The 18,139-nt window shown below is 40.0% G+C and overlaps 1 protein-coding gene across 1 annotated transcript; it reads right to left on the bottom strand.

Moving 5' to 3' along the window:
• Positions 1-15,125: 15,125 nt before the first annotated feature.
• Positions 15,126-17,741, bottom strand: tmem100a (transmembrane protein 100a). The gene is made up of 2 exons (XM_053637850.1): positions 17,604-17,741; positions 15,126-16,119 (listed from the first exon to the last, which is right to left on the bottom strand). The coding sequence occupies exon 2, from the start codon at positions 16,065-16,067 to the stop codon at positions 15,660-15,662; it is 408 nt and encodes a 135-aa protein (XP_053493825.1). The 5' UTR covers positions 16,068-16,119; positions 17,604-17,741; the 3' UTR covers positions 15,126-15,659.
• Positions 17,742-18,139: the final 398 nt, after the last annotated feature.

The raw sequence follows: 18,139 nt of genomic DNA, 5'->3' as shown, positions 1-18,139 counted from the left end.
TTCAGGACCCTTATCAGGAACCCATAAGCTTTTATTTTAGGAAATTTTACTTTTCCAGAACCCAGGAAATGGTAATGTTTTAACTTTAATATCTGGAACAGTTGTAACGCCTGCTGAACCTGAGTCTGTACTTCTTTTTTCTGTGGACCAGGAAAAGCTCCACAGAATCACTGATGCTCTTAAAAACTGTGTCCAGCAAACAAGTGATTACTAAACTGTGTTAGGCCGGGATTATACTTGCTTTTCCCTACATAATTAGTGTTAATCAGCATGATGCCAAGTGTGGACTTTTTCCTCTGCTTAATGTCAGAAAAATCTCTTGTCTCTTTCTTTTTCTCCTAGGGAATTTTAGGAGAAATGTTTGTGGCAAAGTTAACACCTGAATGAAACAACCTTGCTGTTAAAAATACAATAGAACCCCTCATAGAATTTGTAAAGGTTTTAATGGTTATAATGGAAATTTTATTGGTTTTAATGGAAACTGTAATGGTCTCTGTGGGTCTCTACTGGTAATTTGTTGCCAATGTCTAGTACATACCATTAACGGCTAATACCAGTAATGGTTTTAATGGTTTTAATGGTTAACAGTTAATGGTTTCGTCATTTGTAAGTCGCTTTGGATAAAAGCGTCTGCTAAATGAATAAATGTAAATGTAAATCAATGTATAAAGTGATGTGATGTGACGAAATCAGCGACTCTTTCAAGTCGCATTCTTATGTAGTATTCTAAACTAATTTTGTATAACCGTAACCATAATTTCCTTCTGTCGTCTTATGCAGAATACAAAACAAAACTCATAGTATGCGACTTGAGACACAGCTCATGACAACAGCTACAGCGATGGCAGAAAGAGAAACTCACAGCTAAAGCGCGTGTTTAACACCTCCGTACAGCTTTCACAGAGACCGATATGTGTCCGAGAATAGCTGGCATGAAATCTCTAAATATAAACATAGTGGCAGGCTTGCAAATGGACAGAGCTTTTAATCCTTTCAGATGTACAAAAGGTGCATAGGTGACTATCTGAACTATGTCGCTCGTGTATGTAGCTGCTGCATCCAAACAGTCATGTGACAGGTATAAACCCCTGGCCTTAACATGCACCAGTTTTGCTATTGTCCTGAAGGCCATGACATCCTTCATTTCCTCCATCCTCTTCATCGTCATTACACTCTGAACAAGTTTTAATGATTTCATTCAGAGAAAACATTTCTTTGATTCTCATTTCCCTGCTGAAAAAAAAAAAACAATAGGAACCATCACAGAAATTCTGCGTCCACTACAAATACCACTACAAGCCATCAACTGTTAACCATTAAAATCATTACCATTACCGGTATTGGTCGTTAATGGTATCTACTAGACACTGGCAACAAATTACCAGTAGAGACCCACAGGGACCATTACAGTTTCCATTAAAACCAATAAAATTTCCATTATAACCATTAAAACCTTTACAGATTCTATGATGGGTTCTATTGTATTTTTAAACAGCAAGGTTGTGTTTCATTCAGGTGTTAACTTTGCCACAAACGTTTCTCTTGAAATCCCCTAGGAGTAAAAAAAGAGACAAGAGATTTTTCTGACATTAAGCAGAGGAAAAAGTCCACACTTAGCATCAGCAGGATTTTAAACACATAATATCCTGATCCAAAATCAAACACATGTACAATGAACCACATGAAAAGTTGTTTTAATACTATGTGTTAAAAAAAAAACACATCTCTCTCTCTCTCTCTCTCTCTCTCTCTCTCTCTCTCTCTCTCTCTATATATATATATATATATATATATATACAGGCCATTATAATTATTTATTAAAACTACATACAGTAATGTATGCTCAGTGTTTGAGTTCTGTAGCCAGTAGAGAAGGAAAAGAAAATCAAACGGGGAATGCAGGCATTAAACCAATACCAGTAATCATAAATACAGTGTACATAGCGCCATCAAGTGGTGTCTATAGAACAATGAATATTAAGTATAGATGGGACATGATGACTCACTGACTGGCACCCTGTCCAGGGTGTACCCCGCCTTGTGCCCTATGCTCCCTGGGATAGGCTCCAGGTTCCCCGCGACCCTGAAAAGGATAAGCGGTAGAAGATGGATGGATGGATGGATGATGACTCACTTTAATGATTTAATTACGATACTTGTTAATTGACTGAGATATTTGGAATTATATTTTGATCCCCTAAATGATCACGACTGTGTTTTAGTGTGAGGATATTTTTTTTTTTAAATAAATAAACTACAACACGTATTTGATTAATTTAAACTTGTGAATGAATGCAGAAGTGTAGACTCCAGGACTGTACTCTAATAAACACCACAGCCACTTCACATGTGTTTTTGCTGGTATTTATAAGGTTAAATAATGTATAATTAATAATGTAACTGTACACATAACTCACTAGTTACCTTTACCATGTATGTTGTTACCATTCACACTTTATACCCAGAAAAACAAGCCTAAACATTGTTCACGAGATCACGCTCCTCAATATGGCAGCAGAATTGAAGTCGAGTTAGCAGTCGATGCTAAGTTTAGCCTACTTACTTACCTACTTTATCATTTTACCTTACGAGGGATTTTATTAGTTTTTGTAATTTATCTCAACACATCTGAGCTAGAGAGCTAAAAAAAAACAAAAACAAACAAACAAAAAAAACAGAACCCATGGGTAAAATGATGAGAATACTGAGGAGAAAACCGTTGCTAGGCAGCATTTTAATGTGGAAAGCGAATTTTCTAGAACGGTTAGACGCTATCAAATTAGCTTGCTAGCTTTTGAGCTGTCTTTTATAGTACAGAGTAAACGAAAGTAATTTAAATAAAGTATTAAATTAAGTGTTGCAACATTAGTTGACAAAAGGGGGCAGTGGTGCTTTCTAAAAAGAATTCCTTGCTGAAAAAAAAAGAAACAACAGAAATCCTTATAGAATGATTTAAATGGTTTTAATGGGAATTGCACTGGTTTTAATGGAAACTGTAATGGTCTCTGTGGATCTCTACTGGTAATTTATTGCCTTCTATGGGTGGCATGCTATGTCTAGTGGATACCATTAAGGACCAATAATAGAATGGTTTTAATGGTTAGCTGATGGTTTGTAATGGTATTTGTAGTGGAAACCATTACACTGCTTGGCTACCTATGCTAATGGTCACTAATATAAAATCGGTTAGGCAAGATGCAAAAGGTTCAGTGCATAAACACTTCCACTTTCTTATAAGCACGGTTCCTGTGGTTCCGGTTCTTTCACTACACTTGCAGTGGCAGTATTATTTGAGTCGGTGTCTGTATGAGCTCCCAAACATTAAAGTCAATGACGTTCATCTGATACGTAAAACTAATTACAAAGCAAAAAAAAAAAAAAAAACTGTATGTTTGATTGTCACCAAAACTAATGATGTAGGCAGTGGTTAAGATGTTGGGCTACTGATCAGAAGGTCATGAGTTCAAACCCCATCACTGCCAAGCTGTCACTGCTGGGCCCTTGAGCAAGGCCCTTAACCCTCAAATGCTTAGCTGTATAAAATAAATAAATGTAAATCGCTCAGGATAAGGGTGTCTGCCAAATGCCATAAATGTAAATGTATCATTCACAAACAAGTTGGCTCTTTGTTTTTGTTCTTTCAAAAGAACTTTACAGCAAGCTGGTGAAAGGTTTTAAACTTTTCGACTTGGTCATGCATCCACAAAGGTAAGAAAATACCAGTTTTATTTATAATTCTTTTAAATACCTTATATTAATATATGACTAGTAGTTATCCGAGTCCGAGAATCTGAGTGTGATTCTTCCCGGCGCTCTCTGCAGCGTTTCAGACTCACTTGATTCTATTGAACCCTGGCGCATTTGCGTTCTTTTTACGTTCATCTTGTTTTTAAAAAAAATTATTTTGGTGCTATTACAGTATGCACAGCAGATATTATGCATAGTAGTGGACCTCTTCTGTGTCCCACAGCTTTCCCCTGCCACTCATGGCACACGTGTGTTGTGGAAACGAATGATGTCGTCATCGGCTAAAACACATGCGCAGGTTACTTTACTTCCTGGACAAGTGCAGACCCGAGTACGAGTTGCGTTCACATTCATACCTCCTACAGGTAGTCTCGGGTTCGGTACCGCTGCACACTTCCTGGTCTGCGTGACAGCTTTCACATTATCGAATTCTCATGCAGACCATGCTGTTTTGGACTAAACTGCCAGTGTGAAAGCCCCCTTTGGGCGGCTGTGGTTCAGGTGGTAGAGTGGGTTGTCCACTAATCGTAGGGTTGGCGGTTTGATTCCTGGCCCACATGACTCCATATGCTGAAGTGTCTTTGGGCAAGACACTGAACCCCAAGTTGCTCCAGATGGCAAGCTAGTGCCTTGCATGGCAGCTCTGCTACCATTGGTGTGTGAGTGTGTGTGAATGGGTGAATGGGTGAATGAGAACCAGTGTAAAGCGCTTTGTAGAACCTCTGAGGTTAAAAAAGTGCTATATAAGTGCAGAACATTTATCATTTTGCTTTTGAGTTGGCTGATTGAGTCAGGAGTGAGCCACTTGGGGGCCAAAAGAGTCGACTCTTATTGCTGGGCTGATTCAAATGGACAGAATCACTGCAAAGGGTCAGAAATTCATATCACTAAAGCGCACACAGAGTTCAGCAATGAGAGTTGACTCTTAGCAATCACAGATAATCGATGGAGCTCGAGATCCAACACATCCAAAACACACCAGACTGGCTCGATCCTGTAACAGTACACTCCTTACATAACCTCCACATAATTTCTCCAGTGTGTAGGGAGGATGTGTTTAGCTCGGACCTGACAGCACTGCGAGGGGGAAAGTGGGATTGTGCCACATTTTTACGAGCTGTGCTTCGTTCGGTAAACACTCAGGTGTCAGCGCAGATTAATTGGCCCTTAAATTCAGCGTGTGGGAGATTGGGACATTTTTACTGCCCTGTGTTTGACTCTGCTGTCATGTCATCAATCCTGTTAATTGAAAAAGAGCTGTCTCTTTGCCTCTTCTCATTCTCTTTTTTCCTCCCACCATTTCCCAGATATGCTACTGTCTCATGTTGTACCAGCCTCCATTCAGTGTGCTTGATGCCTACTGGTGTGGTTCTGGCTTTTCTCAGATTCCCACACACAGCCTGGAGGCACTGCCTTTCCTGAACACACACGCACACACACACACACACACACACACACACACACACACACACACACAATATGTATTACCCTGAATCAGGACATACAAAATGAAATCAGGTTTGCGGTTCCTTCTCAGGAACCTCACAGCTCCAGGATACCTGGTTTGATCCTACTCAACGGGTTCTTGTCTGGGCAGAAATTTGCACGTAAGTTCGCCACGTATCTGTGTGGGTTTTCTCCAGGTTCTCCGGTTTGCTTTCACCTCCCAAAAGCACACTATTAGGTGGATTGGCTGAGGTGTGCATATGTCTGCATGGTGTCAGCGCTTTGTAACAGTCAGAGGTAAAACTGTAACTGTTTTCCGACATCTTCAGGACAGCGTAGTTTACGCTTTTGCTGTGTCTTGGTGATAACTGCGAGAGAGAAAAATGGCTTCATGGACATTACACAACATTAAATGTAACTATAAATGGATTTTATTCATTAATAAAAAAATAAAAAAAGTTAAAAAAAAATGTTCAACTTGCTGTGGTAGTAGAGGAATAAAGCACACCAGGACATTGTGTTACAGGAAACTAACTTCTCTTCTCTTTATATTCCTATAGCAGCATGACACAGTGCTTTATTCAACACATATGCACACTATGATGTTCTTGTTCTCACAAAATGAATGTGGCATCAATTAAACAACAAATGGCTGTTCCAGCATTGCACACGTTTCTCATTTCATTCATCTCAATTGTCTTGTGAGACACATTATAAACACCAGTGTGCATGCATGTGTTTCTGCTCTGTTTGTGCGTCAGTGCGGTTTTGGCTTCTACTGAACTAGACTTTTTGTCATCTTACTCATGCATCACGGCACATTTCAAGTCTTGACTCACCATGTGTGTGTGTGTGTGTATGTGTGTGTGTGTGTGTGTGTGTGTGTCTTTAAACCCAGCCTGTAATTTCTCCTGCCTGTCCATTGTGTAGCCCACCAAGTGAACTGGGTGTTGGCAAAAAACGTCTCTGTGTGAGGAACAATGGCTTTTTGTGTTTTTCCCCAAACGATTTCCATAAATCACAGGTCCTCACTGCTGGACAGAGTGACGCTGAGCTCCGTCTCGTCCGCCGATGACTGACAGAGCAGGAGTCTGAGACAGCTCACAACGCTTATCTCTATACTCTATGTAGCAGCTTTTCCCCTCACATTCTTCTCCACCCAATACTTTAGAACACACACACACACACACATACACACATGCACACACACACACACACACACACACACACACGCACACACACACTTTCCTAATTAAACCCAGGAGTGCCCTGGTAAAAAGTTCTAGAGTTTTGTTATGCTTTCCTCATGAGGATCTCTTTACAAAACCATCTGTACAAGACCACGCACACGCACACACACACACACACACACACACACACACACACACACACACACTGGTCTATTGCATATTAAATGTGGACATAAAGAAACGTTCAGAAAGCACAATAAAGTCTCAGATGTTGAGTTTTTCATACCTCGACTTTGGGAAAACACACAGTTACAGCCATGTGTGCTAAAAGATGTGACGTTTGCTCTGAATGAAACCCCCGAACACAACACTGACACAACCTTGATCGTTCGCCAGAGAAAAGAAATCTTGGATAGTGCACTCGATGACTTTTTGATAAGCACTTCAGACGTGGGATCTCATGTGAGGAGTGTGAGGAAGCGTGTCACAGGAAGAGCTTTGCATCATATCAACGGCATTTGTGAAAATGTTCGGCCTAATCTAATCCAAAACACACACACACACACACACACACACACACACACACACACACACACGAATAGAAGGATTGTGTGCTTTCTGCTCTAATCTGATGCAGACATGTTTTGCGAGTGACATATTGAGTGTTTCATATTAAAACAATGACAAATTCCAGGAAGGAAACAATAAAACTACAAGGCGAGAGTGGCATTGTGGCTTTATTATAACCTGTACAATAACTATGCACTAGCCCCTTGGTGATTAGAGTTCGGATTAGCAGAAGGTTATAAGTTTAAATCTCAGGTTTACACAATGAACCTTGTTGAACCCTTGATCAGAAGGTTTTGTGAGTACCTTCCACTAAACCCTGCTTTAACCTCTTTCTGAGAGGTTTAACCTCTTTCCCTCATTGTGTCCATCATGCTTTTGCCTTTCTCTACCAACAAGGTGGCGGTTCTTGTTCTGGGACTTGTATCTATCCTGAAACTGTGTCACCATTATTATTTTTTTTTAGCTTTGAAACCAGTGGAATCACAGGATGAGTCTTTAAAAATAAAAATAAATAAACAAAAAAGCTTGACTGGTTCCCTGAATCTACAGTGGCCTGCATAAGTATTAACCCCCTTGAACATATTGAAAATATGTTATGAAAATATTCCAAAATTTGAACATTCTGTGGTGTAACATTAAATCCATTATTTTTTTTAAAAAAGGAAAGAACACAGCACAACCATGACTAAAAGGTTGTCTACCAAAAGTCAGTTAGCAGGCCAAGATGGGATTAGTCACTGAAGTAAGCAAAAGGCCTAGGGTAGCTCTAAAGGGGCTGGAGAGATCCACTGCTCGGTTCACGGGACAACCATACTGTAGCTTAAGCACTCAACAAAACTGAGCTGTACAGTATGGAAGTCATATAAAGTTCTGTTTGGAGTTTAGCCAAAAGACATGCTGAGAAAAGGTCCTCTGGTTCTCATAGCACAAAAAGCACTATGTTTCGGCACCTGAGAACACCGTCACCACCGTGAATCATGGTGGTGGAGGCATCATGTTGAGCGTTACCCTCTTGGTTGCTTCTCTCTTTACCCAGTGAATAATTACGCAAGCCACTTTACACCAGTGGTGGTGTGGTGGTGGTGACTCAGTGGTTAAAGGCTCACGGTTACTGATCAGAAAGTCAGAAGTTCATGCCCCAAGACTGCCAAGCTACCACTGTTGGGCCCTTGGGCAAGGCCCTTAACTCTCAACTGCTCAGTTGTATAAATGAGATAAATGTAAGTCGCTCTGGATAAGGGTGTCTGCCAAATGCCATAAATGTAAATGTAAATGTACACCAGCTCCGGCTCTAATACCAGCATTGTGTTAGTGGAAACAGTGATTAAGGCCTCACCCCAGATGGCACAAGGCCTTCAGACCTGCCTCTGGACAACACTTTCTTTGTGAACTTTGTTGATTCCTCTCAACGCTGCTGTAGGTACAGAGTCCTGTCTCTCCTGGCTTTCCATGCTGCTCACACCTGTTCCTTGTTTCTCCAAATCCTGATTTATCATTTCACCTTCTTCTTCTTCTTTTACCCAGCTTTTCCTCCTGACCTCTTTTTATGAATGGATCGTCTATATCTATCTATATTGTCCTGTTTGCTTGTGTTTAGACCTTTGCCCGGTTCTCAGAGGACAGATAATAGAAATAATTGGAGAAGCTTTTGGACAGGAAAAGGGAAGTGCTCGAGCTCAGAGTGATGATGTGAAAGGAAGTCACTACTTCACAGTGGCTTTTCTTTCATCTCTGTGTTAAAAACTCAAGTCGTGCATGAGAAAGATCTCAGTGCTAAGTTTTGCACTAAAGTACTTTTAACATTTTGAAAACTTTGCTTTATAAAAAAAATAATATTTTTTTTTTGCATGGAAAATTTTCTTTGTTCATTTTTGGTTCCATTCACACTTTTACGTAGATGTTGAATTTGCAGTGAAAGAAGAAATACCTTCTTACCTCACATTCGTTTTCTTCTTGATCCTTTTGTGTAAAAGTTGAAATGTTGGAAAGTATCAGTTATACTTAGTTATTAGTTGGTGTTAAATATGATATCATGCACATACACAGATTGACCTTTACGGTTAGTAAAATACAGTTTTGGTCGTGTGTCTGTATTAAGATTGTGATTTTGACACGCGGTAATCAATCAGAACTGCGGACGCAATGGTTTGAAATGTTTTTTTTTTTTTAAATGAATATTGTTATATCAGATGGATTTTCTCACGTGGAAAGTAATATTCAATTACAGCATGGTGTGATGAAGTGTTTTATTCCTCTTGTATCACGGAAATTTTTGCAACAATCAAGTTTATTTATAAATGTATAAAAACACTACACATTGTAGTTTATATTGCGTTAATAGTAAACGTAATAGTATAGTTAATGCGCATTAATAAACATAAACCTGTGAGCTGCAGCTGCGCTACTGTCAGAGCTGCTGTTAAAGAAACTTAATCAACGCCTCCTGACCAATCAGAATCCAGAATTCATCAGCGCCGTGGGATAAGGAGCAATCAAAACACATGCATGAGTGCATGACATCATAGTTTGAATGTTTCTTGTGATTGATCTGTTGGTGTGAGTTTTGGGTGGTCCATTATGCCTGCAGTTCTCTTTGTGTGTGTGTGTGTGTGTGTGTGTGTGTGTGTGTGTGTGTGTGTGTGTGGGTCCTTGACTAAAGGAAGTTGGGAGCTCAGGGAGGAGTCGCGTTCCCACACCCAGAAGAAGAGCGACAGGCCAAACACAAACACACAGCGGCTCTCAGGAAGGAAAAAAACCTCCCTGTGCACCTCATGCTGACCCTGCCGACCCCACCCTGACCCTGCACATACACACACACACACACACACACACACACACACACTGGACAGAAAAGGAAAGACAAGTAGAGCACTTGAATATAATATTTGAGAGATGACTCACACACCCAGAGAGAGACAGAAAGAGAAAGAAACATAAGTAATGTATGAGATCTCGGCTTTTGTGTAGCCGTGTGACGGCAGTTTGTGAATGTCCAGCTGGTGGAGATTTATGATGTGTTAAACGCCAGATTAATTTTCTATAACAGCAGCTCTGACAGTAGCGCAGCTGCACATCACAGCTTTATATTAATGTCCACGGGATCAAAGCAGGTATGAAGCAGTGAGACAGGTCAAAAGCACTGAGACAGTTCTGACACAGTTGAGAATGGCCAGAAGCATGGAAACACGGAAACAGCTCCAGAGCAGCAAGACAGATCTAGAGCAGTGAGACAGATCCAAACTACTGAGACAGGCCCAATGCAGTAAGACATGTCTGTAGCAGTAAGAAAGGTTTGAATCAGTAAAACAGGTCTGAAGAAGTGAGACAGCACCAGAGTAGTAAGACAGGTCTAAAGCAGTGAGAACTCCTTTAGGTAGCTGGTAACCATTCAGCGTTTATACTGGGATGTTAAGGATTCACCATGTCATGTACGAGAGAAGTTACGGAGATGTTTTGATGGACTACATTCAGGGTGACCGGTGTCAGGTTTCGGGCCATGACACACAACCCGTGTTTTTTTTAAATGCATTATTCATTACCATGTTCATTACTCTCCAAGTCTGTGAGCTAATCTGGGATTGGGTTCCTCTGTAGTCCACTCACAAAGCATCAGGTTCCTCTTTCTAATCTCTCCGAGCTCCAGATAACATGCCTTTATAGGGCGTCTCCACCTCATTCTTCAGTCTCCTCTCTATTCACAGTAAAGACCCGTGTTCCTCTTAGTACTGATCCTGGATCAGCACTGTACAGTACAGACACGCAGTATTATTAACTACTGATCATGGGAAAAAATGGGTTCCTCAAAGGGTTCCTTATGTTGTTTTAAAAGAAGTTCTACTCTAACCTTTTCTAAAAGGAAATCCTGTGTTGCTGAATAAACCGAAGAACACTTCAGCATACAAGTCTTGCTGCATACAAGTCTTACTGCATCAAATCTGTCTCATTGCTTCAAACCTGTCTCACTGATTTAGACCTGGTTTATTGCTTCCATCCTGCTTCAGAACCTGTCTCACTGCTTCAGATTTGTCTCACTGCTTCAGACTTGGCTCCATATACTACTGTATGTCTCACTGCTTTAGACCCACTTTACTGCTTCAAACCTGTCTCACTGACTCTGACCTGTCTCTGTCTGTGATATACCTCCTGAACTGTCTCTCTCTTCCAGAACTACAATTTCTTGCTTCTTTTGGACTCTCAGCCCCAAATGTCCCTCTTGTTGTTATGACCCTGTGTTACATTACTGCATTACAACACATGTATCCACAAAACAGATGTGCATTCACGCGCGCACACACACACACACACACACACACACACACATACAAATCAGAGCTGTCTAACCCCCTGCTGCTCCTCGGTGGTGCAACGCTGCACAAGTTGGTCTTGTTTACTTTAATAAAACATCTCGATACTTCGGATCGGATTTCTCAATAAGTGAGCCAGAGGTTTCAGGAGTCTCCGCTGTTTCTTCATCCTCTTAACTCTTGGCCTCAATGTTGAGCCTGCTTAGTTACTTTGGAGAAAGTTCAGCTCATCCCTGTGCTCTCTTGCACCAGTGGGTGTGTGACTGTATCGCTGTGAAAGCGCCTGGTGACTGCAGTGTGCAATGAGCTTTCAGATAATTCCAGATCCTTCATGAACAAAACTCTTATCTTAAAACCAATGACTAGAGAATAAGACGATAAGTCAAGACCACAAATGAGCTAAATAATAACTAAAGCACTCCACATGGTATTGTTATAGGAATATATTCAAAAACAGGGCGGTGTGATGAACTGGACTTACCTGAAGTTGATTATTTTCCCATAAAAGGATTGACTAAGTGTTTAATTTCTCTTACACCACAGCAGTTTGGCAACAATGGAAGATTTTAATGTATTAATGAACAAAATGTCATGGTTTTATTCATGTATGGTTACATTTAATGTTGTGCAACATCGGAAAACAAGTTCTTTTCTGTCAGTTCCCTGACCGGCCTCTCTTTTTTTTTTTTCTCCACCTCTATGTTGAAGTTAACAAGACAAAAATACACAGCTTGTCATGTTACTGAGAAACTGTAACGTGTAAGCTCCTCCGTCCTGAAGGTGTTGAGTAATCATTAACCTGAACTCCTAATGGAAACCTACAGGAATGTGATAGAAACCATAAGAGATTTTTCCCATGGATCGTAATGGGTTTTCTTTCAGGATGATTTTTGTAATAATAGTGTGTTTAACATCACAACTGTATGGACCTGTCTATAATACACACATTCCACAATATTTTGGGGCCAGACTGGGGTGGGGAAGGGTTGGAGGGTGGGGGTGTATGTTGGTTGGGGGGCGGGGATTGGGGGTGGTGGTGTTAGCTATTAGAAGTGCCAGAATGCATTGTAGGTGTCTCTCTGACGCAAGCAGAGTGTTGCGTTGTCGTGTCTGGTGACACCGTTAGACGCACATGCAGTCTAAAAATACAGCTCAGCGTCTGAGTTATGTTAACTCCCCACTGTGTCCAGTGCAAAGAACCCTCAATGTCCAAACTTCAACTGACCAATCACTAATGTTCATTTGTTTTTATTGACAGATGCTTTTACTTCAAGTAACTTACCTGTAATAAAAATAGGCACAAATAGAAGAGTTGAGCTGGAGATAAATTAGAGTTACTCTTATTTTATCGATCAGTAGCATTGCGCATCATTGTCTATTTAACATAGTATCTGTTGATGTATCTGTCCCTCATTTGGTCTGGGAAATGTTTAGCTTCTAAAACTGTCTAAAAAAGTGTCGGGATTGAGCTCCAGTTGAAAGGAGGAAAGACAGAAAGGTTGAAAAATGTATTCATATACACCCATATATATATATATACATACACACACACACACACACACACACACACACACACATACATATATATGTATATATATATATATATATATATATATATATATATATATATATATATATATATATATATATATATATATATATATAAAGCTAACCTAGCAAGAGAAAATTAGCTTAACGAAATAACGTTCACCTACTATGTGTAGGTAACCCTGGCAAGTGAATTGAGTGAGTGAAGGTTAACCTAGTGAAAAATAACTAGTGCGTGAACGCCACCTAGCTGTAACTAAGTAGTAAAATCTAGCCTAACAGTTGAAAGTTACCCCAGCGAGTGAAAATATTAAACAGGGTTGAAACTGCATATAGTTACATATTTCTTGATTCATTTATATATTGATTTAAGTACTTAGCAGAGAGTGACTGAGTTGTGCCAACTGATTAATTTTATTTATTTATTAAAAAATTGTTCAGAAGATAAACACTGTTTGGAAGTTCAGGAGAACCTCACGTCAACCAAACGCTGTTTATATCCATACAGCAAAGTGCAGTAAGACAGTTACACATCCAATAGTGATATCATATAGCATGAGTTATCTGTAGTTATAGTCATTCTCATAAGTTACTGTCATGTCCCGTGAGTCACTATGGCTCTGAAGGGCACTAGTTTTGTGCACCAAGTCACATGGTTATAGAGTCTTAATGGTAAATGTAGCAAGTAAAGTTCTTCAATCACTAGGACCGAAGTTTCCATACCATCATACGATAGTGTTTATAAGTACCATGTATTTTTACTGAGAAAAAGTGCAAGAGGCAACCAGTCCGAAGGAGAGAAAAAGAGAACAAGAGGAAGAAATCAGAAAAAAAGAAAGAGTGGAGGAAGGAGAGGTGAATTAATGTGTTTCTTCCCCTCTTTGGGATTGTAGTGCAGCTATTCTTCTTAATCCTGACGCTCACAGTCTGGCTTGTTGCCCAGCTAAACAGATGCAAACAATCTGCAATGTGAAGGAGAGAGAGAGAGAGAGAGACAGAGAGAGAGAGAGAGAGAGAGAGAGACAGAGAGAGAGACAGAGAGAGAGAGAGGAGGGAAGAAGAGTGGGGGGAAGGAAGAAATAAAAATCCTGAAAATCCTGCCGGTCCACTTCAAAGCAAAAAGGAACCGCAGCCAATCACTTTAAGGTCAGTGTCCTGCAACTCCTAAACATCTGGAAACAGCTGTGCATATCCAGAAATGCCTTCTTCACCTCTGTAACCCCTCACACACCAACCACTTTACATGGACCAGTGCCTCGGGCTCTGGATCCAAACCCTTTCCTGCTAGTTTTTATTCTGTTTCTTGTCTGGAGGTTTCATGCCCATCAGGGAAACCCATGTGAAATGAGGTGTTTCTTTCACAGCGTAATGAGTAATCTTCTTGTGTCTTGTTACATATTGTTGCGCAAGCTACAGGATCTACACTGAGCCTATGAATCTCCACCGGCACACCTGATTACTTTAATGAAAAAGCACACAATGTTTATTCAGAGTTGATCACCTTAAAAACAGTGTCCATAAGTCCAAATACAAAAAGTTCAAATGTGAAGAGTCTGAGTTTCTAGTATAATCCCATTATCCAGTGTTGTCCACAGGATGATGTGTGTCTCCTTTTAAAGTCTTGGCTCCCCTCGAGGTTTCATAGTTTCATAGTTTTGACTCGTTCACATTTGGTATAGAAAATCCAGGCAAGGGTGGCATAGGATGTATGAAAAAAAAATGCAGAAAATTTGGGCTCATGTTTCTCTCTTTATCTGAACAAGAACATGTCTGAAGTGTCTCAGCTTTATAGCTGAGACTTGAAAGAGTCCAAAATGTCCAATGAATTAAAGGGGTCATATGATGCTTTTTAATGTTTTGCTTTTCCTCTATAAGATGTATAAGAGCCGAAAAGTTCTGAACTGAATCAGCAAAACATCAGAAGCATCCAGTGACATCATCATGAGAAGATGCTCCTGGTCCTCTGAAGGTTTAGACTCATTGTGCCAAGAGAGAAAGTGGATTCTAGACACAGTAGAGGCTTTAGAAGTTAGGGAAAGATGTTCCTGGTACTCCTGAGTGTCCTAAGAGTCCAAAACCAAAATATCGACGTTTGAGGAGTCTAAGTTCCAACTGTCCAGTGGTTTTGGAGAGTTTATTTGGAAGCAGTTGTAATCAGCAAGAAGTTGTATGTCTTGAGCCTGAAAAGCTTCAATCCTTAGAAAATGCTCTTGTTGTTTTTAAAGTCTTTTTTCCTGCCTCTCGGGCCTGAAGTCATCATAGGAACATGTTTCTGATACTCTGGAGAGTCTGACCACATTAAGTGAACAAATTCCTAATACTCTGAACAATCTGAAGAGAAGTGACGTAGAAGTTGAAATCTAAAAAATCCAAGGAGTCCTGTGGTTTTATGAGCTTCTTTTCAAGAAGCAAGAAGACTGAATTTATAGAGTGCTTGTCTAAATCTGAACAGTCTGAATTCTAAGAAATCAGTTAGGTAAAGATACTCCTGTGGCTTTTCAGTCTTTTCCTGACTCTCTGGCTCTGTAGACATCAGGGGATGATGTTCCTGGTACTCTGGATCAATCTGACCTGACTAATTCCTTTATTGAGTTCAGTCTTACCCATGGAAGCAGGCACACATTCCTGTCACTTGGAATAGTCTGAAGACATGAGGCAAAGACTACTAGTTAAAATCTGTAATCCAAAGAGTTTTGTGGTTTTAGTGAGTTTGTTTGGGAAGATGTTGCAACTTAAGCAAGACGTCCAAAGAGTCTGAAGAAGTGAAGCTGCTTCTGTGGTTTTTCTAGACTTTTTTTCTGACCATCAATCACATTTCTGAAAATTCCAAGAAGTTCTAGAGATCCACCAGTCATTAGACGATCCTATGGTTGGTGACTAGTGCGGCCTGGCTCTCCCGTCTCCGTTCCTCCTTCTTTTTCTCACTGCGGAGCTTCCAGCAGGCGGCGCTGAGGCCGAGCAGAGCGACGCCGGCCGACAGCAGTGCCAGGCCGAAGTGGGAGATGGTGGAGCCATGAGAGTTAAGACTATAGGCGACGGCTGTGACCACAATGCCGGCGATCAGAACCACCACGCCAAAGGGAAGAGTACAGCGGAAGCACGAGAGCTCCGTGCCACCTGTTGCCGCCGTCAGAGGACTGTCGTTCACCAGAGGGATGGATACTGAAGGTGGTGGATCGTTTTTGTTGTTGTTGTTGGCTTTAATGGTAAGAGAGGGGCACTCGGGGACCGTCATGGTGTCTTTCAGAGTATCTTCGGGCATCGCAGTTTCCACAGTCTCGCCTTCAATAGGCTATACCTTCAGGTCTAGAGCACTGCGAACAAAAATAGTTCATTTCAGTTCAGATACAGAATATTGAATAAACTGATTGGAACTCATCGCTGAATCGATATGTGTCTACCTCTCAGTCCCAGTGAAGGAGGCGTGGCCACAAACTCTATTACATTGTAGCTGAATCACGTCAAAACCATTGACTTTTTGAAAAAGATATTTCATACATAACAATATTCATCATATATCAAGATGCAATGTGTTGGAAGTAGAGATACTGTAGCCTACATAACTATAATGCAAGTCCAGTTGTAGATACTGCGGTTAGGTTAAAATGACCAGTACGAGTGAAAACATACAGTAAACTGCTGTGATATTAATCATTCACTCCTTCATCAGAACTCAAGTCCAAGTAATCCCGTCATGCATAGCCCAGCTCTTTCTTAAGAAAGTTTGCGATTTAAATATTTTTATATTTTTTTTTACATTTTATTTACCAGGTCTCATCTAACAGATGTTTAAAATTTCTATGGCTAGTTTAATATAGCATTTCACACTGTAACACCCTGGTTTCCAAAGTCATTACTGCGGACACTCAAAATTTCGTGAAGCATAGCCAAACAGTCTGACATTTTTTAAAAAATGTTACAGTGGTAATGACTATAGTTGCTTTTGTTATTATTTTAAATTATATATATATATATATATATATATATATATATATATATATATATATATATATATAAACAATCATTAATACCTTAAAAACAAACAGGATTTTTCTTCTGTGCAGACAAAGGTTCAGAATAATAAACACGTCATACAAATTTGGCTAATATGAGTAGTATTTCTATAGTTGGATTGTGCTGGATTATATTTGTTTGGGTTCTGTGATGTATCTGTATACTGCACTTATAAATAAAATTATATATATATATATATATATATATATATATATATATATATATATATATATATATATATATATATATGTGTGTGTGTGTGTGTGTGTGTGTGTGTGTGTGTGTGTGTGTGTGTGTACCCAACAGGTAGATAGAGTTCAAAATGTCTGGGTGGACAGTATATTACAGACACCGAGTTTTAAAAGACTTTAGACCAAAACTTTTTGGCACTAAATCATCCGAAAAGGGGACAAGTGAGCATTTAACCCCAAACTGAGCAACCGTTAATCAGTTACAGATGATTTTAACACAAATTTAGTTATTATTTCCTGACAGTAAGCTGCTGTACTGACGAACTGATTCTAACTTCATCACCTCGTCCATGCAAAGTGCTTGAAACAGCACAAAGACAAGAAATCTAATCTAACAGTGAACCGCGAAGGTTTCTCCTTTCCACTGTTTACCCCATGTCTGTGTTTCTAATTCAGGTTTGATTCAGGTTTAATTCAGGTTTGATTCAGGTTTAATTCAGGTTTAATTCAGGTTTAACTCGGTAATATGGTGAAGATGTTTTCTCGGCTGGAATAAACAAAAGTAAAGTATTGAAAAAAAGAAGATATTTTACCTTGTGCTCATTTTCCATCCCGTCTCGTGAAGTTTGAACACATGTGGACTTTTTTTTAAATCAGAGAGGTGATTAATGCTGATGAGACAGAAGGTGATGGTAGTAATAATCCGGATTAAGTCAGAGCTGCTTCGGTTGCGCGCGCTGAGTGACTCTCCTGCGCAAAATGAGTGAGTGAGAGAGAGAGAGAGAGAGAGAGATGGAGTGGGCGTGACCGTGTATAAGAGACAGAGAGGGAGGGAAACTATAACTCAAACTATATCCAATACAAAATATATATTTTTAAAAATGCGCTTAAATTGTGGACTTTAACATATGAATCATTTAATTTAACCAAACATGAATATTTTGACATTTTACTGTTCGAGTGGGCGTGGCCTAATATTCTAACACGCATACTTGACTGACAGCTCTCTGGAACCCCTCAGATAAACACATTAGCTATGCTCTGCTAGTTTAGGCTGGCCACACGCTTGAAGATTTTAAGCAGAATTGCGCCCTCCAGACAATGGGTGGGGGCGTGGCCCGATTCAAGG

This window comes from Ictalurus furcatus, chromosome 12 (genome assembly GCF_023375685.1).
Source record: "Ictalurus furcatus strain D&B chromosome 12, Billie_1.0, whole genome shotgun sequence".
Taxonomy (NCBI): Eukaryota; Metazoa; Chordata; class Actinopteri; order Siluriformes; family Ictaluridae; genus Ictalurus; species Ictalurus furcatus.
This window is presented reverse-complemented; position numbering and strand designations above follow the sequence as displayed.

Excerpts from the sequence above, each read along its gene's own strand:
- tmem100a (XM_053637850.1), bottom strand. The coding sequence starts at position 16,067 with ATGCCCGAAGATACTCTGAAAGACACCATGACGGTCCCCGAGTGCCCC.